We start from the raw sequence: 23,777 nt of genomic DNA, 5'->3' as shown, positions 1-23,777 counted from the left end.
CGACAATCTAGCCAGCTTTCTACCCACCTTATAGTGCATTCATCCAGCCCATACTTCCTTAACTTGCTGACAAGAATACTGTGGGAGACCGTGTCAAAAGCTTTGCTAAAGTCAAGAAACAATACATCCACTGCTTTCCCTTCATCCACAGAACCAGTAATCTCATCATAAAAGGCGATTAGATTAGTCAGGCATGACCTTCCCTTGGTGAATCCATGCTGGCTGTTCCTGATCACTTTCCTCTCATGCAAGTACTTCAGGATTGATTCTTTGAGGACCTGCTCCATGATTTTTCCAGGGACTGAGGTGAGGCTGACTGGCCTGTAGTTCCCAGGATCCTCCTTCTTCCCTTTTTTAAAGATTGGCACTACATTAGCCTTTTTCCAGTCATCCGGGACTTCCCCGGTTCGCCACGAGTTTTCAAAGATAATGGCCAATGGCTCTGCAATCACAGCCGCCAATTCCTTCAGCACTCTCGGATGCAACTCGTCCGGCCCCATGGACTTGTGCATGTCCAGCTTTTCTAAATAGTCCCTAACCACCTCTATCTCCACAGAGGGCTGGCCATCTCTTCCCCATTTTGTGATGCCCAGCGCAGCAGTCTGGGAGCTGACCTTGTTAGTGAAAACAGAGGCAAAAAAATAATAATCCTCTGTGTAGACCTGTACCACCCCCTGCCTCGCCCACAGCCTCAGAGGTGTGAGGCTTTGTGTGGGCTGACATAGAAAAGAAAACCCTTTGCCCCTTTAAGGATTGTACACACACCCTTCCCTTACTCATGGGCCTTCTACCTCCTCATGGGCTTGATGAAGGGAGGGGAGCCTGTTGACTTCAGCATACCCAACAGGAGGGACTTATAAAGTCTTCCACCTGCCAGGAAGTAAAACACCCTTGGGGATCAGAGAAGGACTGGGTTTTGAGGCCTTGTTGTAGTTATGCCTAATCATCTTTTTGTGGCTTCAAAGGAATTTTTTCTTCTCTGCCAGATTGTCCTTGGCAGGGCAGGTTTTCTTGCCTTTCTCTCAGTTGCCTCAGCAAGTGGGCAGGTTCGGCTGTAAAATTTCTTTTTTGTTGCAATTTTGCAAGTGCCCAGTGCAGCTAATCATTCAGTAAGGGGTCTGATTCCCTCATAAACTGGAACTTTTTTTCTCCAAATTGTAGTGACTCCTATATCAAGTTTTCATTCATTAAAGGGGGGGGCGGAATTGCCCCAAATTTTCAAGAAATTCCCAAACAAAAATAGAATTACAGTTGTAAATAGTTTTAATTTAAAACAGCATTATGAGACTGTTGTAGACATAATGCAAAACGCATGTAAAAATTACAAAGTTCTGATTTAGGGTTTAAAATACAATGCTTAATTTTTTTTAACTTAACTTCAAGTTTCCCAACGGAGTCAGCAATTCAGAAGTTTGCTTCTCATACCTGCCTTCCAGACTGAATGATATGAGCGCTGTGTCTGTCTCAATAGGAAGGGAGTTTGATTTGAGAAAACAATGAGGAGTCCTTGTGGCACCTTAAAGACTAACAAATTTATTTGGGCATAAGCTTTCAAGGGCTAAAATCCACTTAATCAGATGCATGGAGTAAAAAATACAGTAAGCAGTATAAATAGTACAGCACATGAAAAGATCGGAGTTGCCTTACCAAGTGGGGGGGTCAGTGCTAATGAGGCCAATTCACTCCACTGTGATTTTTGCTGATACAGGCTAACACAGCCACCACTCTGATTTGAAAAGGGGAGTATGACTTCCTCCCATAAATCAAGAGGAGTTTCCCATTGGATTTTGCCTGGGACCGCGTAAGGAACTAGTGTGTCGAGAAAGATACAATTACAGTACGAAAGAAGGTTTTCCATCTTTTTCAGAAAAACATGAATAGTAACAAAATGTTCATAGGTTTCAGAGTAGCAGCCGTGTTAGTCTGTATTCGCAAAAAGTAAAGGTCTCTAAGTCTAGTCTCTAAGGTGCCACAAGTACTCCTTTTCTTTTTGAAAATGTTCATAGTATCATTGACACAGTAGTCAGATAAAAGTTCACAAGTTTGAAAATCAGGCTCAAATATACAGGTTCATGTAACTAACCTAAATGTGAAGGTATTTTAATCTTGCCAGTGTTAATGACTTGATTGGATGTAATGATCTGAACCAAAATAATTAAGGAAAACTATAATAAAGCTTCTGTTTAATTTCTTCACAGGTGTGGTAGCCCTCTGATATCTCAAAATGCCATTAGTGAAAAGAAACATAGACCCCAGGCACCTGTGTCACACAGCACTGCCCAGAGGCATCAAGAATGAACTGGAATGTGTCACCAATATTTCCTTGGCAAATATAATTAGACAACTGAGTAGTCTAAGTAAGTACATTGTGCTATTAACTTTACAATTCATTTTAAACTAAAATGTCATTTGCTTACAGTTTTTATAGATGAAACAGAACCACATTTTCAAATTTAAAATGAAACAAAAAAGCCTTATTTCTTGATCAACCTTGTATTACACAAACTGCTCTGAACCTTTTGTTTTCTTTTGTTATCTTGTAAATTAATTTAGTGCTCCTGAAAGGTGCTGACTGACAGTTGTGGAGACGTAAGCCTCCACAAAACAGGTAGATAACAGGCAAGAACACTTTTGGCTTTTCCAAATTTACAACGTCAATGTCTCTGCCTTAACATTACTGATTGAATGAACAGTAAAGTTAGCATCAGACGTGAACAGCACAGTTAGCATGCTTGAAGATATAGCAGCCGTGTGTGGAGGAGCTGTTTCTTCTGCCTCTATCATCCCAACCACCTTTCATCATTCCCTCCCACTTATTGATTTCCACTTTATACTTGTTTTCCCCCTCCTACTGGGAATTCTGTCCCTTCAAGGGGCAAAAATTTCTGGAAACTTGATATCAAGAATAAGGAAGACATAGGAGTTATCATGGACCCTCATAACTGATCCTATTGTAGTCAGTGATTATTTTATCATTGACTTCAGTGAGAGCAAGATTAGGCTAAAAAAGGATCTTTCCCAGTAACAACCCTCAAAGGTGTTCAGCTACAGTTAGTCAAAGATAACAGTAAGACATGGCCTTCTAGCCATATAAGTCAGTACTGGTTAACCAAATGCAATTTTTGAGTAAGTAATAGGACATAATTGGATTTATGTTAAAGTGTAACTATGATATGGCCTTAATGTATGGTTTGTTAGGCTTGAAGCTCACAGTAAGTGCCATCAGTCACCTAATTATAACAGTATTACACAACATACACTCTGGATTATGTTGTGATTGTTAAGAAAGAAGTTCAGGAGAGCTGGCAGATTCTCAAAGAGATAATATTAAAGGCACAACCGCAAACTAATCTTATGTGAAGGAAAGATAGAAAGAAAACTAAGAAGCTACTATGACTCTTTAATAACCTGAAAGTCAAAAAGGAATCCTACCAAAAGTGGAAACATGAACAAATTGCTACAGTTGAGTACAATAGAATAATACAAGCATGTAGGGACAAAATGAGAAAAGCTAAGACACAAGATGAGTTACACCTAGCAAAGGACATAATGTAGCCCACACACCTGGGTGTGGTGTTCTGTCCCTTCTAGTGGCACTGAGACCACTTAGACAGAGAGTTAAATGAGTCTGCTCAACAGCCTTGGCTAACAGACAGTTGGCTTTTGGCTTATGCTGTAGAGGCTCATGCACTAAGCTCCAGAGGTCCCCGGTTCAATCCCGCCTGCCAACGACCAGGGTCTGTCCGCGTTACAATAACAGGCAATAAGAAGAAGGTCTATAAATACATTAAGAGAAAGACAAAGGGAAGTTTTGGTCCACTACTTAGTGGGAAAGGAGAGCTAATAATGGATGATATCAAGAAGGCTGAGGTGTTCAATGCCTAGTTTGGTTCAGAATTCACTTAAGGGTACTTAAGGAACTAGCCAAAGCAATCTAGGAACTGTTTGTCATTATCTTCGAGACCTCTCAGAGGATGGGCGGGGTCCCAGAGAAGTGGAGATGGGCAAACATAGTACCTATCTTTAAAAAGGCAACAAAGAGGACCCGGGGAATGATAGACCAGTCAGCCTACCTTCAATACCTGGAAAGATACTGGAACAAATCATTAAACAATCCATTTGTGAGCATTTAGAGGATAATAGGGTAATAAGTAATAGCTAACGTGGATTTGTCAAGAACAAATCCTGCTAAACCAGCCTAATTTTCTTCTTTTACGAGGTTACTGGCCTAGCGGCTGGGGGAAAGCAGTAGCTGTATCTCCTTTTTAATAAGGCTTTTGACACAGTCCCACATGATATGCTCATAAGCAAACTAGGGAAATGTGATCTAGATGAAATTATTCTAAAGTGGGTGCACAACTGCTTGAAAAACCATACTCAGAGTAGTTATCAATGATTTGCTGTCAAACTGAGAGAATTCATCTAGTGGGACCCCACCGGGGTCCATCTTGGGTCAAGAGCAGTTCAATATTTTCATTAGTGACTTGTATAATGGAGTAGAGAGTACGCTTATAAAAATTACAGGTTACACCATGCTGGAAGAGGTTGCAAGCACTTTGGAGGACAGTATTAGAATTCCGCAAAATGACTTGACAAATTGGAGAATTGGTCTGAAACCTGCAAAATAAAATTCAAGAACGAGAAGTGCAAAGTACTGCACCTAGGAAGAAAAAATCAAAAACACAACTACAAAATGGGGAATAACTGGCTAGGCAGTAGCACTGATGAAAAGGATCTTGGGGTTATAGTGGATCACAAATTGAATATGAGCCAACAGTGTGATGCAGTTATGAAAAAGGCTAATGTCTTTCTGGGGTGTATTAACAGGAGTGTCATATGTAAGACATGGGAGGTGATTGTCCCACTCTGCTTGGTGCTGGTGAGGCCTCAGCTGGAGTACTGTGTCCACACTTTAAGACAAATATGGATAAATTGGAGAGAATCTAGAGGAGAGCAACAAAAATGATAAATGGTTTAGAAAACCCAATCATGAGGAGACGTTAGAAAAATGGGCACATTTAGTCTTGAAAAAAGATGACTGAGGGGGAGACCTGATAACAATCTTCATATATATTAAGGGCTGTTATAAGGAGAGTGGTGATCGATTGTTCTCTATGTCCACAGAAGATCGGACAAGAATTAATTGGCTTAATCTGTAGCACAGGAGATTTAGGTAAAGTATTAAGGCAATCTTTCCAGATATACTGACATTTAAGTTTTGTAATAAGCTACCAAAGGAGGTTATGGAATTACCATCAGATTAGACAAACACATGTCAGGGGTTCATGGCTCAGTGCCACGGGATGGAATACATTATCTGTTGAGGTCACTTCCATCCCTACATTTCTATGATTAAGGAAAAATATTGTTGTTTTGTAAAGTATGTGTAATTTCTAAAATGTAATTATAATATAATTACTTTGAATTACTACTTTGTAGTATAATTAAAGGCAGAGGAATAAATAGCATTAAAGATAATAAGCAATGAAGATTTTTTTTGCACTCTCAAATATTTTTTCTATATTTATTTTAAATGAATGAATACTTCACAAGGTTTAGAACCCTACAGGAGTCTTTCTGAAAAGGCTGTTTTTTCCCTGGAGCTATAGCAAAGTTAAAGGGCTGTCAAGTGAACCAATATGACGCTAGTTTGAACTGCCAGTATTGTAAGTGCTTTTTAACCACCAGGACACTAACATTTTCCAGACTGCCAGCCCAATGAATGCTAAAGAAGGCATATATATATATATATATATATTCATATTCTCAAAAGGATAAAGGGCTTTCAGCTCCATCACGATCATTGAACCTGAGGTACATTTTAATTTCATTGAAATATTAAATGCTTTTGAAAGTGTATCTGTTTTTTCCACTTTTCTAATTTGGCCTTTGGTTGCACAGTAATATGACAGACAGTAATGGGGCTGATGATTTCTACTCGGTCTTGTTGTGGCTTTTAAAAAGTAAAATGTTTGCTATCTGTACTCCTTTTTCTCCCTTTTTGAGGAGGATTCCAGACAACCAGTCTGATTCTACCAGGAAGCAAGGAGGCAAAGACTAGGGAAAAGCCAAGGATATATAAAGCAAACTCCACTTCCCTTACCTTAGACCTTTCAGTGTGCTTTGCTTTCTCTCCTAGCAGTATAGAGCCTCAGCTCTTAAATGCAGTTCTTTTACCTCTAGCACAGTGGTCACCAACCCGTAGATCGCGATCAACTGATCGATCCTGGGGACTCTCCCAGTCGATCATGATCTCTGGCCGAGGTGGCACAGTGGGGCTGCCTACCACTAAGGCAGGCTCCCTGCCTGCCGCGACCCCATGCCACTCCTGGAAGCGGCCAGCATGCCTCTGTGGCCCCTGGGGGCAGGGGCAGGGGTGTCCACACGCTGCTCCTGCCTGCAAGCACTGCCCCCGCAGCTCCCATTGGCCAGGAACGGGGAACTGTGGCCAATGGGAGCTTTGGGGATGGTGCCTACAGAGAGGGGCAGCGCAAAGAGCCACGTTCCCCCGCTCCCCCTGGGGTCCACAGGGGGGTGTTGGGCCCCTCTGGGAGTGGCATGGGGCCGCGGCAGGCAGGGAGCCTGTCTTAGCCTCGCTGTGTCACTGACAGAGGTAAGTGCCTCCCAGTGGGAGGCTGCCCCTCCCAGAGCCAGCACCCCATTCCCCTTCCTGAACCCCAAGCCCCTACCCCAGCCTTGACCCCCCTCACAGAGCCAGCAGCACCCCATAACCCCTCCTGCACCCCAAACCCCTGCCCCAGCTCTGACCACCCTCTTAGAGCCAGCACCCCATACCTCCTCCTGCATCCCAGCCTCAGCCCTGGTCTCCACTCCAGAGCCAGCACCTCACACCCCCTCCTGCACCCCAACCCCCTGCCCCAGGCTCAGCCCAGATCCCTCTTCCACACTGCGAACCCCTCATCCCAGAGCCCACACCCCCTGCCAACCCCCTACCCCAGCCCAGTGAAAGTGAATGAGGGTGGGGGAGAGCAAGGGACAGAGAGAGGGGGGATGGAGTGGGCGGGGCTTTGGGGATGGGGCGTTGCCTCAGGGAAGGAGCAAGGTAGATCCTGGGTTGCCCTTACATTCAAAAAGTGAACTTGGGCATAAAAATGTTGGAGACCATTGCTCTAGCTCTTCCTCAAGGAGATTAGAAGAGAAGAGCAAGGACAACTTCAAGAAAAAGAAGAGGAAGAAGAGAGATAAGAACAGGAAGGACCCAACTAAGAAGGCCAAACAGAGTACTGTCTGGTGATCTTAGATTGTGCATGTTCCCAGTGCCAAAAAGAAGCTTGAAGAGCATCCACCAGACATTCCTATCCTGATTATGCAGGCCCATGTGGCAGGTAGACTATCAGAGAGAACCCTTCAGGTGATCCTGCAAGCTGCTATTCTTCAGAAGGAACATGGCTTTGCTTTTCAGACTCCTTATTCTCTCTTCCTGCATGGATTTGATTCCAGCCTACTGGTCTGTGGTGGGTTGAATTCAAGTGTTGTTTTTGAGTTCAGTGCTGCTTCTACTTCAGATTCCATTCAGTCATTACAGCCTAACGCTGGTGGCCCCTTCAGCTGCTTCTGCTCTCTCTTGTTTCCCAGTGCCAATTGTAATACTCCTGTTTGGAGCCCTTTTTCTTCCCTCTCTTCATCCCCTCCTTGGTAGTTGGATGCAGGTCTTTGTTGTCCCACAATACAATGGCTCAACCCCTATATAGGGTTTCCCTTTTTGCTGTCTGTTGGATAGTTGATGTGTGGACTGCCAGCCTATGTATCCTTTTTTTTCCCTAGTGAAAACCTCCCAGGGCAACTGCCTTCTCCTCAGGATGAAAAATAGGACCCCCCCTTAAGAAATCCAAAGAAAAGCATAACATGGACCCTTCATGTGCCAAGGACCCAGTGAACTGGGGGCAATGGTTGTCTCCCACATTTCCTGTCTTCTAAAATTCCTCTATCTTGACCCTAACTGGCAGGTCTGTACTGAAGATGGCTCTTAGTAGCATTAAGTGCTGATGCTAGCCTGCAGCACAACATGCATACTGTGAGATCCTGTCTGCTTTCAGTTGTGTCTCAGCAACCATGAATACAATGCTCCGGTCTAGTCTTTCCTTGGGGATTAAAACATGAGTGTATGATGCAGTTCAGCAATCATTTCGCAAAGCCGGACGTGTTAGCTGCCTCTAGCTCCTCAGATGCTCCTACTCTGTTTCTCCCTTCCCTGCAATTGACTTTGTGTCTTCCCTCACCAGCTGTGGATGTAGAAGCCAGGATTCCAGGACTTTTTGGTGAATAGAAATTTCTGTTTGTTTCTCAGTCACTGGATGCTGACTCCCCTAATCAGTGGTGGGCTGTCCCTCTGATTTTCTGCTCTGACCCAGGTTCACTCTGTCTGTTGGTTCAATTAGAGCTTCTCGTTGTCTGTTGGTCACTGGTAGGAGGTTCATCTTCTTTCCTTTGATCTTTAGTGGCAGCCAGCAGCTCAGATTTTCTGCCTTGGACAGGAGTTCAGGTCTCTGTTGGTTAATTAAGAGCTTTTGTATTCCTTTCAGGCCACTGGGTGAGGTTAATCACTCCCCGTCTCCATTTTCACTGGCAGGTTTCCCACAAATTTTCTTTTGTGCCTTTCTTTTCTACACTCCCTACTCTTTGTGCAGAAGGCTCTCTGGAGTGCTCTTATAGTTGATCTTCCACAGCACTCCCCATTTAGCTACCAAGACTGTAAGTCTCCATAATTGTGCCATCATGAAGATTTCTCAAGATTCTTTAACACCCACTCTGGTACCTTTTCAAAGTCTTTCCAACTCCCTTGGTGTATTAGTTTGCCTGCAGATCCTATGCCAAGGTTCCTTGATTATGATTTTGGACCATAGATCCCTTGGTTTGGGTGCCTTCAGCTGACACTGGGGGAAGGAATTTGGTTATATATTGCCCCTGCTGCCTTTGATTCCATGGATACTATGCAAATTCCAAGTGGACAGGGCAGTTTCCATCCTTTTTACTCTCAGATGGGCTCAGATGCCCTGACCTTCAAGCTCCTTGACCCTCCTATGGAACATACATGGGCCTCTCAGGCTGTCCTGATATACTTCTCCAGAGGCCATTTCTCTTCCTCAGTCCAATCCCACTAAGCCCCCTGGTCTGGAAGATGAACAAAGCAGTTACAGAAGAAGGCTTCTCCCCCGAGGCTATAAATGCATTGTCTAAGTAGTTACAGTCCCTCAACCAAGAAGCTTAATGAAGATTATGTATGACCTTTTCTGTTGGGGGTGCATTAAGAGGTATCACATTCACCAGTTGTTCACTACAACAAATCTTTGAGATAAATTTAGCCATATTCACTTCCTGCCTTTGAATTCAGGTTTTATCCATAACTGCATTCTAAAGTTTGATGGCTCCAAGTTTTTCAAGTCCTTAAAGAGACCAGTTTTCAGAACATCATCCTTCAGTAGTACTTGCCTTCTATTATTCAGTCTGTGAGTACATGCATGAAAACTCTCCCTGCATCTGTTGATGGTGAAAGTTGCTCTTTTAGTCATTATAACCTCAGTTCAGTATGTTGAAGGCGTAAACTCTCTAGTTATTGAAACCCTGTTTTTACTATGTTTCCCTAGCAAATTGGTTTTACAGTTGCCTTTGGAGTTCCTTCCTATATGGCTTATTCTTGGGGGACTTCTGCACCAAAAAAATTTAAAAATTCTGTACCAAAAAATTAAAACTTCAGCACACAATATTTTAAAATTCTGCTTATTTTATTTGTCAAAATAACACAATATAATCACACCAGTTTCAATTATTTTGGTAATTTATTTTAAAATATCTGTCAGCAAGTATGTCTGTAACAGTACAGACAAAAAAAATTCACGTAATATTTTTTTTTAAATAGATTCCTTACTGGGCATATTAATACAGAACTTTGAGTAATTCATTTAAGCAACAATACAGAAAAATATTTTCTGCACCCCTCAGAAGCAGTGCAAAGGCCTGGGGGAGTTGGGGTAACAGAAGAGCTGAGGGAGAGGGAAGGAGCCTGAGCATGAACTTGGAGGGTTTTTGGATGTGGGTGGGAGACATACGGAACAGATTTTGGAGCAGGGAGAGAGGAGGGATTGTTAGGGAGTTGGGAAGCCTCCCCCATGCAGACCCTGGCTTACCCCAAGCCTCTCCTATTCAGTCAGGTACATCTGCCCCATCCCCATGTGTCCCTGCACCCCCCTGTCCCCATGTGGCCTTGCAGCACCCTTCCCATTCAACCCCTGGCTCAGTGCTGTCACCCCACTAGCTCCTGAGCCCGTGCCCCAGTCTGTTCCCCCAACTAGTCCTTCTGAACCCTAGTCTGTGTCCCCCTCACCTCCCCCCCAGCAGCCCTGTGTGCCCCACTCTGTCTGTCCTAACGTGGCTCCGGCAGACATGCTGCTCTGATGAACGCAGCCGGCTGCTGGCTGTTCTCGTGCCACAGCAGCTCCTGGTGGGTGAAGGACAGAACTGCAGCACTTCTCTGGTAGAATGTATTTTCTGTGGGGAAAAAAATTCTGCACTGAGTATGAATTCTGCATGTGCGCAGTGGCACAGAATTTCCCCAGGAGTAAGTGCTTTATACTTCCATGTAAAGGAGCCCATGGTCCTGTTGACTGACTACCCATATTTTTCTTCCACTCTTGAGGGCAGACTACATGTTCTGGATGCTGAGAGAGACATTGCAGAGACAAGAAACTCTATTATGAAATTCAAGATTTCAGTACTTTAAATGAAACTGATGTGTATTGTGGTTTTGGTTAGATAATTTATGTATAGTTTTGTTCTGAGTTCATATAGATATTACAAAGGAAGCAAAGAGACATATAGCTAAATAAAGATAAGATACAAGATGTGTATGATGACATTATAACACGAGAGCAAATCTGTTGTCCTGTTGGTTTTAATAAAGCATTTTTATTGAAAAAATTGGAAATAAGAAGAGAGAAAAAGAGCACCAATTGAGAAATTAGGATGATATGTATGTAATTCTCTGCTTGGGGCTATTCTCAAAATAAACTGAAACAGGGCTAGAGCCCTGTTTGCTCTAGCAAATCAGTCACTGCAGTGATGTTAGTAATGCTAATGGCAAGCAGCAAACAAAACAAAAAGCCCAGGATAAATTTGTGCAGCATATTATCACAAGTTTTCAGTACACAAAATCCTGCCATGAACCAGACCACATGTCAGTTTATGTCTCTAGCAGGCAGTTCTCCTGTCACATAAAAATCCAGAAATTATTATAATGATATTTCCAAAAATAATTTGGCTGATGTCCCAGCAGTTGTAGGAGCAATGGGTAGCAAACTATAGATCTTTCTTTATCTTTCTCACATATTGTCATCGGAAAGGTAATGTCCATGATACGTGTTGTGGTATAACAGCAAGCCACTGAACAGCTAGTGGAGGCTTTTTGGTGATCCACTTCTGCTTTTTGTGTATGTACATAGAGAACACAATTGCCCACTGAATCTCTGTGGACAAATGTGCGATAACACCTATTTTGTGCCTTTTTCATATCTTCTATTTAAAGGAAGACTGTGTAACCCATTTAGTTCTCAAAATATTTTCCTTAAAGAAAGGTAAATGCCATCCTGCATCTGTGTAAAATAAAATTAGAAAAAACAATTATTATTTTACTATGGATCCTTAGCAGCTTATGCAATGTGCAGCTAAGATGGTTACATTAGCCTGACAGGCTTCATTGGCTAGTGAGCCTTAAGTAAATGACTGGGAACCAGGAACTCTTGAGTTCAAATCCCAGCTCTTCCATTAACTCACTCCGGAGCTGTGGGAAAGCTAGTCTTGTGGCATCTGTTTCCTCATCTGTAAATACTACTTTTCTATCTCACAGTGTATTGTGGGGCTCCATTTGTTAATGTTTTTCATAAAATTACTATATGTTAGTAGTCTGAATATACTTGTGCATGGGCACATTTTCATTGCATGACCATAAGGGAGGCTTTGACTATGTTATCCAGTTTGGGTTCCATAAGACTAGAGGTGGCTCCACCAGTGGAATGTGCTAGTGTAGTTCCCCTTCAAAGAGTACCTCCTGCTGATGTGGTGTTATGTACTGAAAGATCCTGCTGCTGGTGCTGCCTCCTTCTGCTTCGTCATGGCTTTTTCATGAAGTCTTTCTCTGTTGATCTTCATAGACTGTGCACCTATTTCTTTTTACCTTTATATCGTGTGTGTTTGAATACAACTGTAAGCTGGGGTAAGCTCCTGGAGGCAGGACCTTGTTTAAGTATTCTCATAAAACATTGTAGGAAGGCCGGGTTTAAATATTAATATTAGTCCCAGTGATATTGCTTACTGGATTTTTGAAAGTATTTTGGCTTTCCATTTTGGGGAATTATGAGGATATGAACTGACCCAGAAGACAGACCAGCTTAGGAGGTACTCCCCTGAGACCTTGTGTACAGTGCTGTTCAAGTCAAAGATCTTTACGTTTTCTCTTAATTATGATGTTGAGCAGACAACCTTATAGTTAGCATATTATGATCTATGCAGTTTACTCTGGTCCTTGTGTCTCAGTACAAGTACTGTATCCTACAGTTGCACAGGTGATCCGTGGAAGAATATTTTGTAGAAATCTGCTTGGGAACTGTAGGGTGAGTTTCCACTTGATTGTAGGCCTCAAGTCAGTGAGGTATTGGGGAAATAGGTTTAGTTTGCATTGAGATGGACCATGGTTCTTTGCATATAATTTGAATGAATTAGCTGATCAATTAAAGAGATGCCTTGGTTTTGACATCTTTGAGTCTAAGCATCAACCTTCTGTGTTTTTTCCCTCCACTACGGAAGTCTGTAAAACAGATCTTATTTATGAGCCCACTGGGCTATTTGGGGCTTTTATGCTCTGAAAACTTGGTTTTGATGATACTAGTCCCTTGGGCCCTCATTTAACATCTTTAGTGTTTTAACTTTTAAATAAACTTTTTTAGCTGGCCTTTTCTTCTGTCAGATTGAGTTGGAGAACTAATAAGTTTTAGTGTGTTTGTCTTTTGTTTGGGTAAAAATTATCCTTATTTACATTTTTTTTAGGGACGTTGATTTCGTTAATCTAGAATTAGTTCCTAGATACAAGAGGCTTACCTGAATTGGCTCTCACACTTTAAGAACTTGTCTTTAGATTTTGGGGTGCTTGTTTTATTTTATCATTTGGAACCACACAATTTCTTTGGGTTGTTTTCTTGTGATTCAACCTAGTTCACGGATTACAGAAATGGTTTCCTCATGGGTATATACAATAATGTATAGGATGAGAGGAAAAGCATTATAAGTTGAAGTTATTTACCAGTGTTCTATTTGCCATAATTGTCATCTTCCCCCATAAAAATTCCCAGTCCCCTGTGTGGTTCATTTGGGTAGCTGGTTTTAATTGATTAGCTTGGAAAATTTCTTGGCATCAGGAAGAAATGGAAGTGGGAGGGCAAAAATATCTATATGTCTACTCTGAGTGACAATCCTTTCTCCCTGGTTTATGGAGATGTATCACTCTGTGTGTGTATGTATAATGGGGGAAGATGTAACTGCAACATACAGAATTGCCATTAAGTAATGTTTCTTTTTCTGCCTATTTCTTGCACTCTCTCTCGCTCACTCTTTTTCTTGTCTTCTGTAACTTGGTAAAAGAATCTATCATTTGGCAGCTCTTCTTACTACCTTAGCAACAGTAGTTCTCCGGACACCAGCAGCTGTTGTTTCAGCTTCCTAAGCACTCTTCTCTGTATTTCTTGCTTTCTGATTGCATCTATACAAGAAAATTGCATATCCACTTTCCAGCAATGGTGCAGCTGCACTGACATTACCAGTGGTGCAAGGTTACCGGAAACCAGGCTCAGGCATTTTCAGCATGCATGACATACAGCTGCTATTACTTGTGTAGCTGCACCATTGTTAGAAAGTGTGTATCCAATTTTCCTATGTAGATGCAACCTCTGTGTTTCTTTCACAACTGCCAGTCAGGCTTACCTTTCTTTTAACTGAGCTGTCCTTTGTATACAGTGACCATATGCCATATGAGAAATCCAGCTCTCTACTTCCATTCTTCTCTCATCTCCCCATCTGATGGAGAGATCCCTTTGCCACTTCAATAGGAATTTAAAAAGTCCAAAAGGTAGCACTTTAGGTAAGTTCTGCCCCAAGATCGGTTAGACAGGTGATCCACTATGGTAGCTAAAGTAACACCATCGGGTCAAAACTCAAATTTGTAATGTTTTTAACATTACATTTTTACTGTTAATACCTCAAATACCTGAAAATGAACTCTGCTTTAAAATCAAGTTTATCTATTAATTTTTAAACTTTTCATATGCTGACTAATGCTAATATTTATGGAAAGAACTGTTTAAACATCCTGGCACTTGTTGAACATGTGTTGTAGCAAAATTACATCATTGTATACACTGCTCTACACTGAGTGCCTAGATGTGCTGTGTTTTCAGAGAAGTGAATATAAGTGTTTAGGTGTATTACAGTATTTTTTTTGTGCTGAATGCTGTAATTAAAAAGGCAAAAAGTTTCCATTGTAACTTCCTGTTTTCATACATTCATAGCTTTGAAATATTAACTTCTGAGGTAGAAGCCTTCAGTGTTTCTGCCCACTGGTGAGTTTTTGTTGGAAATTTGAGCAAAATCCTTTAAGGTGAAAAAATTCTTTTTGCATTTAAGAAGCTTGTTTTCACTATGATCAGTAAAGGTTTATTGTACCATATTGATTCTGAGCTATATTATTAAGGTTTTTAAGTGGTCTCTACTTAGCCCCTGGTTATATGCCCACAGTTAACGGGAACATTTCAGCACCTATCTGTTTTGATTACAGAGCGTGACATCTAAATTTTGTTACTTTTGCATGCAGTTAATTGTAACGGCAAAATTGTGGATTCAAAATTGGAGTCTGGTCCATGTCTAACACACTTCGTTAAGTCTTCAAGGTTAATGGTGACCAGATACTCAGCTAAGATTAACAACAAGGGGGAAGGAACGCAAGCTAAAATAGGGAAAGAATAGGTTAAAGAATGTTCAGGTATGTTTGATGTATTCAAGTTGGCAAGGCCTGATGAAGTTCATCCTAAATTACTTAAGGGTGCTAGCTGATGCAATCCTGGAACCATTAGCAATTATTTCAGGAACTCATGGAGTACTGGTGAGGACCTAGAGGACTAGAGAAGGGCAAACATAGTACCTGTCTTTAAAAAGGGGAGCAACGAGGACCTGGGGAATTATAGAACAATCAGCCTAACTTGGATACCTGGAAAAATACTGGAACAAATTATTAAGCATTTGTAAGCACCTAGAGGATAATAGGGTGATAAGTAGTAGCAGCATGGATTTGTCAAGAACAAATCATGCCAAACCAGCCTAGTTTCCTTCTTTGACAGGATTATTGGCCTAGTGGATGTGGAGAAGCTATAGACATCTAAGGCTTCTGTCACAGTCCCACGTGACATTATCATAAGCAAAACTAGGGAAATGTGGTCTAGATGAAATTACTATAAAGAGGAGCCATAACTGGTTGAAAGATGATAGTTATCAATGGTTTGCTGTCAAACTCAAAAGATGTACTTAGTGGGGTCCCACTAGGTTGACCAGGTGTCCCAATTTTATAGGGACAGTCTTGATATTCGGGGCTTTCTCTGATATAGGTGCCTATTATCCCCCACCCCCTTCCTGATTTTGCACAAGTGCTATCTGCCACCCAAGGTCCTGCAGGATTCTGTCTGGGTCTGGTACCATTCAATATTTTTATTAACGATTTGGATAATGGAGTGTTGAGTATGCTTATGAAATTTGAAGAGGATGCCAAGCTGAGTGGGACAGCTATAAACACTTTGAAGGGCAGACTTAGAATTCAAAATGACCATGACAAATTAGAGAATTGGTCTGAAATCAACAAGATGAAATCCAAGGAAGACAAGAGCAAAGTTCTGCACTTAGGAAGGAAAAATCAAATGCACAACTACAAAACGGGGATTAACTAGCTAGGCAGTACTACTAATGAAAAAGGTTCTGGGGTTTATAGTGGATCACAAATTAATCCAACAATGTGATGTAGTTGTGAAAAAGGCTACTATCATCCTGGGGCAGATTAAGAGGGGTGTCATATGCAAGACATTGAAGATAACTGGCCCATTCTACTCCGCACTGGTGAGGATGCTCAACTACTGTGTCCAGTTTGGGGCATCACACTTCAGAAACGATGTGGGCAATTTGGAGAGAGTCTAGAGGAGAGTAACAAAAATAATAAATGGTTTAGAAAACCTGACCTATGAAAAAAGGTTAAAAAATAATTAGGCATGTTTAGTCTTGAAAAAAGAAGATTGAGCGGGAAGCTGATAAGTCTTCAAATAAGTTAAAGGCTTTTAAAAAGAGGATGGTGATCAATTGTTCTCTATGCCCACTGAAGGTAGGACAAGAATTAATTGGCTTAATCTGCAGCAAGGGAGATTTAGATTAGACATTAGGAAGAAGTTTCTAACTATATGGGTAGTTAAATCCTGGAATAGGCTTCCAAGGGAGGTTGTGGAATCCTGTCATTAGAGATTTTTAAGAACAGGTTGGACAAACACCTGTCAGGGATGGTCTAGGTTTAGGTCCTGCCTCAATGTGGGGGTTGGACTTGATGACCTCTTGTGGTCCTTTCCTGCCCTACATTTCTATGATTCTGTGTTGCCATAGAGATTATACTGTACAACCTATAAAACATCTGCACTAATTTACTCTTGTTTGATCATCACTTTAGATTACTCTGTATATTTTAAGATTTATTATAATTTCTTCCAGGTTTTAATATAATCATTGTTTCCCTTCTTTCCATCCACTGTATTACCATTTTTGAAAGTAACAAATGTAATTAGTAATCCTGTGACAGACTGCTTCTAATTCAATAAATTAGACATTAACACACAAAGCTTCAGGGATTAAGGTGAAACACCTATATGCTTCCCCTTTATCTTAGACGTTAAATAAAAAAATAGGTTGAATGAAATCAGGACGCAGAACCACATAAGCCCGTTGCCAGTCTTAGTTCCTAATAGGTTTGTCAGGAGATGCTTTTCATAGATTTCAGATTTTTTAAAATGTCAGAGAAACTGAAAATATATACTATTTTAAAAGCTCATTTTAAAAGCTCCACAGGATGAGGCTGTACTGCAGCTTGAGAGAATTTAGCAGAAACCTCACTTGAGACCTTTTTTAAAAAAACTGTAACATTTCTGTAGCCAGTTTTCTTGGAATTGTATAATATAAGGATACAGGAAGTGCCACATTGAATCACACCAGCAGTCCCTCTAATACAGTATCATATTTCTGATGCTATTCAATATCAGATGTTTCAGAGGACGATGCAAGAAACCCCATATTGGACAATTATAGAAAAACCTTCTAATCTTTGGTTGTTTTATGCTCTGAAGCATGACAGATTATATCCTTTATATGCAAAACTCAACTCAACCTTAATTTTGGAGTTCCAACCAGCAGATCCATAATTTAATCCTATCCAATGTGATTATGCATATTCTTGCTATCCATATAATGTCTAGTCCTTGTTAGCAGCTCATTTCTTTCTTAAGTTTCTTCAGAATTTTTGGATGAATACCATTCAGTCCTGGTGAGTTTTTTCTTTAATTCCTCAGTCTGCTCTAGTACCACCTCTTCTGACAAACTGCACTCTGACACGGCCACATCTTTATTACTTGAAAAGAATAGATATCTCCTCACCATCCTTTGTGGTGATGTCTGATGCAAAGAAATCGTTTAGCTTCTAAGCAATTTCCTTACTTCCTTAATGGTTCCCTAGTAGTCTGGCAGACCCACTAATTCTGCCCCAGGGTGGCTTCTTGCTTCTGATATCATTAAATAATATTTTATTTCTTCATAGTCTTTGGTTAATTGCTCTTTTAAAATATCTTTTAGCACTTCTAATTTCTATGTTAGATTTTATGTGCCATAATTTGTTTCTTTCTGTAGGGTTTACTTGTGCTGGATTTCTATTACGATGGATATATATATTTTGTTTAATTAACCTTTTGTACCTTGCTATGTAACTCTATTATTTTTTCCTTCCCTTCCTTGTTCCTTTGTATTTATAGGTCTGTATTCCTTCTGAAACTGCTGTTTAAGTAGACTCCATGCTGAAACTAAGGATTTTAAGATAAGAACTAAGGAACTGATCCAAACACCCATGGGAATCTTTTCAGTGACTTCAGAGGACTTTGGATCAAGCCCTTAGACCCTTTTGGGAACTGAGATAGAGAAGAAGGAAAAAAAAGCCCCAAAATAATCAGAACCCAATAACTAGTAGTCTGGAGCTGCTCTTTCTACAGAAGCTGAATGCATATTTCCCCTCAGGATTTCAAGTGATCCCGGTGAACAGATGTTGTCCAAAATCATCACTTCTAATAATGAATCTGTTCATTACTGAACTTTTAGAGCATGGCAGCAGGGTCCACATAACTACTTAGTGCACAGCAGGCTAGTGCAGGGCAGATTCACTCTCCAGCTTGTCACGCACTAAGTCTCTGTACAGGCAAGCCGTGAGACTCTCAGTGCTAGAATGAGTTTGGTGGAAAGCATCTTTTTGTTTCTAAAATTGTCCCTTGAAGGGATAGGGATCCTAAAGTGAGGATATTTTTAATAAAAATAAAAATCACAAATAAGGAGAACTGACAGCCTATAGGTGTTCAGCACCAAAAATGTTGAATTTTTACCAAATGCTAGCTTGAATCATTTGGTTTAGTGAATCCCCCAGAACCAGTAAGATGGAAAATTGTGGTTATTACTCCTTAAGAAAATAAGAGGAGAGCCACTAATGGAAATTGTGAAATGTACCCCTTATTGACTTAACAACTTTTGACTCATTTTGAGAAAGATGATTTTGAAATCCTGAAAGTAACGTTGCCAGCTGGAAATCTAGTCCGTTTCAAAAAATGAATTAAAAGCAGCCTCAGGTACTACACCTGCTATTGAGTAGTCCAGAAAAATTTTGTTTTACAGTTACATATTCCTATCTAAAAAAAAAATAACTCCCTTATAGCTGTGTAAAACACCCACATGAAAAGGAGAAACTCACTGACTGATTATGCAAGGGAAATAGTGATATTGACTAAACCCAAAGTCCTATCAAATTACACAAAGAAAAGAACATTAGAATATTTTGTCTAATCTTTGTTTTAGGAATCACATGTAATTTGTAACAATATTAGGTAACACCTACATTAAAAACAAGATCTGTTCTCAATTTAGGGAATTATGTCTGATAAAAATAATTACCTTTCTGGAACTACAACAGAAGTTGATACATTTTTGGACCAGAACCAGTATACAATTGAGGCTGTGGAGCAAGTAAAAGGCTGGGTGGAGAACTCTGAGACATAAGACTTTGTTGAGGAAAGCATATAATAGCTTTAGAGCCTCTCTCCCCACATGGCTGGTTCTCTGCAAGAATAAGTGTTTGAACAATTTTTCTTCTGTACCTTTTTCTGAGAGTTGAAACTTTATTTGTTGATAAGTTCATAAGTGCATATGATGTGGCAAGTTGTATTTAGCAGTTGTTTTTGGACTGCATAGTGAGGGGTTCCTTCCCAAACTGGTTTGCTAAGCTGCCACCCTCCACTTCTTCAGACCAATTTCTAGTGATTTGGCCACAAAGAGACATTTTTTATTTTTACATATTTAGGAAAGCTGCTGACAAAAAAATGTCAACGGTACAATGCATGTGCCTTTGCTGAGTAACTTTGTAATTGCTATGGCCTTTCCTTTGTCCTTACATCTACACTTCACTGCTTTGTTGTCTTTCTCATTTGTGAAATTAGATTTGTAAACAATTGGAGGGAGGGGCAATTTATGCATACTGTAAAGTGTGTAAAATAGTTTTGGGCACTGTAAGATAGTAAGTTGAAAATGAATACATATAGTCATTATTTGACCTGTCCACACTAAAGGTTGAGACAGCTTGCCAACGGTTTGTGCTTTAGAGCAGGAACAACAGTACTTTAACTACACTAAGCCCTGGGTCTCCTGAGTTTAAAACCATGCTGCAACTGAAAAATGTCCTATCTACAGATAATGTCTACAGTAGAATTTCATCAAGATGATATGCCAAAACTTCTAACTTTACTGGACCTGTGGATTTTGCTGACTTGCACCTGGTATGGTACCATTCTGAAGAGTAGTTTTGTCTTGAGAAGTTAATAATATAATTACTGAGCACTGAGCTGAATATTTTGGCTGTTTGTTATTTTTTTATGAAGCCTTCATATATTAGGAACTTCCTGGATGTCCCTCTTTAGTTTTTTCCCATCTGTAGCAGATAAAAGCAACCTTGTTGCTGGTCTGGAATATCTCCTAGTCAACTTCGAGGACTGAGTTCTGGGAATATTTTATTCATTTTAGAATTTTAATATTTTTTACACTTTTTCAGTCAGGACAGCTCTTCAAAGGGAACAGTGCCTCAGCAGCTTTTAGGCAGTTCCCATTAACCAATCTACAGAGGGCTCAAAGCAATAAAGAATCTGGCTTTCTAATGTCTGCAAATCACTTGTCCCTGTTATTGTGCCTTGCATATTTGGTCTGCTAGTAGGAGGTCCTGACCTGCTAATGTGGCTGGAGGACTGACTACAAATCTCCATTATTGTGCTCAGCAGCACACTTGATCTGCAGCTTTCAGCCCCAGGTATTCTGCTATCCCACAGGAACCCCTAGTTGATGGAGAATGAAGTAAGTGAGTTAGGATGCTGTACTGGTCCATTGAATTCTGTCATCTGAAGCAAACCACATAAGGAGGTCAGATGCTTTTCAGTAGTGGGTTCAGGATCTTCTGTTTTCTCATGGCCAAAATGGCTTATGAGTCCATGGGAGTGAGATCTGCTGTGACACTATATTGGTCTCTTGTAGGCCACAGTGGCAAGGTCACTTTGTTCCTCTTGTGTAGAGGAGCATTTTATAGCTAGTCAAGTGAAGCTCAAGGTTTCTCATATTCCACCCTGATTGACAGTCTATTCTGGTAAAGGTGGCAATATCCAGCAGCACTGTTGTCTTCCTTATTGTTTCTTGTTCTGTGTCCTTCCCCCACCACTTCTTTCATAGCTTAGAGCATCGAAGAAAATGTTCAAGGAGTGAGCATGAATAATTGTGGTTGCACTACATTGGTTCTCTTCTCATTGATACTCCAAACTCATGTCAAAATCACTAGTCCTCACTCCTTTAAAATGACCTTCTGTTTCAAGGATTTGTACCCTGTTACCTATAATCCAGCAAGGTTCTTCAGAGGGTGTACGAAAGAAGACCAGTGGTCTCCACCTAGTGGCACTGTAAAAGAGTTCAGTGTGTGCTCCCAACTGGCATGGAATGGGGCAGGATTTTGTCTACACTCAGCCATAGCCCCATTGAGGCATTGTCAATATTGATAGTGCCATGGCTTCCCAACATCTTGTATTCAAGCACTGGGATTTTGGCTGCACCAATAAAAGAGCATCTGTAACCTCACTTGAAGAGTTCAACACCTTGTCTAGCATGAAGGATGTACATAAATTAATGATTAAGAATAGGGATATGCTGGATTTGAAAAAAAAACAAAAAAAAACCCCAAAACCTGCATGCTCAAGAGGTAAGAAAGCACTTGGTGCCAATAGGTGTTGCATCCTGATTATTATTCACAGAAAATTCAGCTATACTTTGTCAACTTTTATATGTAGGGCCCTAGCAAATTCACGGTCCATTTTGGTCAATTTCACAGTCAGGGGATTTTAAAAATAATAAATTTCCTGATTTCAGCTATTTAAATCTGAAATTTCATGGTGTTGTAATTGTAGGGGTTCTCACTCAAAAAGGAGTATGGGGGGGAGGAGAAGTAACAATGGCATGCTATGGTACAGTATTGCCACCCTTATTTCTGTGCGGCTGCCTGCAGAGCTGGGCCCTCAGTCAGCAGCCGCCACACTCCGGCTATCCAGCTCTGAAGGCAGTGCACAGTTAAGGGTGACCTTATCATGATGACCCGCCCTCCCCCCCAAATAACCTTGTGATCCCCCCTGCAACTCCATTTGGGGTCAGGATCCCCAATTTGAGAAACACTGGTCTCCCCCGTAAAATCTGTATAGTATGGTGTAATACCACACAAAAGACCAGATTTCACAGTCAGTGATGCATTTTTTATGGCCATGAATTTGGTAGGGCCCTATTCTTCTTCAAGTGATTGCTCATGTCCATTCAAAGAGGTGTGTTCCAATAGAACATGCTGCATGCATGATCGTCGGAAGTTTTTACCCTAGCGGTACACGTCGGGTCAGCTGTGGAGCTGCCTAGAGTGGCGCCTTTGTGGTGGTATATATAGGTCCCTGCCGCCTGCTCAGTTCCTTCTTACCACCATTTCAGAGTAACAGCCGTGTTAGTCTGTATTCGCAAAAAGAAAAGGAGTACTTGTGGCACCTTAGAGACTAACCATTTTATTTGAGCATAAGCTTTTGTGAATGCATCCGATGAAGTGAGCTGTAGCTCACGAAAGCTTATGCTCAAATAAATTGGTTAGTCTCCAAGGTGCCACAAGTACTCCTTTTCTTCTTACCACCATTGACGGTCATTGGAGCAACTGGTCTCTTGCTTTAGCAAGTGCTTCCTTGTGGTTTCCCCTGTATTTAGTTGTTATCCTTCACTATCTTAGTCAGTTAGTCAGTTTGTTAGTACATTTAAGTTGGGGGGTTCCCCCTCCCGATATCTTTCCCCATCGCTGGGGCATGCCGCGGCCCCAGGGGTTCAAGCTGTGTAATAGGTGTGGTAAGCCTATGCCCAGAGGGGATCCACACGCCACTTGTCTGAAGTGCCTGGGAGAGGGTCATTTGCAAGACAAATGTACCATCTGCAGAGGCTTCAAGCCCAGAACTAAGAGAGAGAGACTACCGCCTCAAGCTCCTCTTCATGGAGTCCGCTCTCCAGCCCCAACCGGCTCAAGAGCTGGCACTGGCAGCCTCGGTGCACAGCGCACCAGCCTCAGTGCAGGACATCTGGGCACCGAGGCAGGACTCACATAAGGAGCATTAGCACCATTCCCCTGAAGTGAAGGCTGGCTCATCGGTGTGGCACCGATCACAATCCCCAGTGCCCCATAAGAAAAAGAAGGCAGAAGGGGGCTGCTCCCCCACCAAGAAGAGCGGACAGGACTTCAGAGTGGTGCATCCCACTTTGGGACACCAGAACGCTGGTCCGTCAGTCCCAGCACTGTCAACTCCAGCCTCGAAGTGGAGGTCCATCGAGTCTGGTGTCGGTGGACTCTCCGTTCTGGTAAATGTTGGAAGAGGACCTGGACCTGCCCTCCACACCAGACACTTTTGAGGCTGTGCGGGACTTAATTGCCATGACAGCACAGTCCCCAGCCTCCTCTTCCCGTGCATCAGAACATGCTATGACCTGGCTAAGATCCCAGCCCCAGTGTTGATGGCACACTCCACAAGAGCGCAGGCCTCTTCCGCTGCGTTCCTCTCACAAGTCCCCATTCAGGATATATGCAATGCAGCAACATGGTCTTCCATCCACACCTTCACGTCGCACTATGCCATCACTCAACAGGCGAGGGGCAGTGCGGCCTTTGGCAGGGCAGTACTGCAATCAGCAACTTGGTGAACTCCAACCCCTCCTCCATCGAAACTGCTTGGGAGTCACCTATTGGAATGGACATGAGCAATCACTTGAAGAAGACAAGACAGTTACCTACCTTTTGTAACTGTTGTTCTTCAAAATGTGTTGCTCATGTCCATTCCAAATCCCGCCCA

General features: G+C 41.6%; 1 protein-coding gene across 9 annotated transcripts in view; it reads left to right on the top strand.

Annotated features, from left to right (window-relative positions):
- Nucleotides 1-23,777, top strand: part of WASF1 (WASP family member 1) — a 173,251-nt gene that overhangs the window by 107,782 nt on the left and 41,692 nt on the right. For all 9 annotated transcript variants that reach the window (XM_073337022.1, XM_073337023.1, XM_073337021.1 and 6 more), the window contains one exon: nt 2,199-2,357. In XM_073337022.1, coding sequence (XP_073193123.1) covers nt 2,225-2,357 — 133 coding nt within the window. In that variant the 5' untranslated portion in view covers nt 2,199-2,224. The remainder of the gene's footprint in view (nt 1-2,198; nt 2,358-23,777) is intronic.

This window comes from Lepidochelys kempii, chromosome 3 (genome assembly GCF_965140265.1).
Source record: "Lepidochelys kempii isolate rLepKem1 chromosome 3, rLepKem1.hap2, whole genome shotgun sequence".
In the NCBI taxonomy this organism is placed as follows: domain Eukaryota; kingdom Metazoa; phylum Chordata; order Testudines; family Cheloniidae; genus Lepidochelys; species Lepidochelys kempii.
The sequence above is the reverse complement of the archived record's forward strand: the minus strand, read 5'-3'. Positions and strand labels throughout refer to the sequence as shown.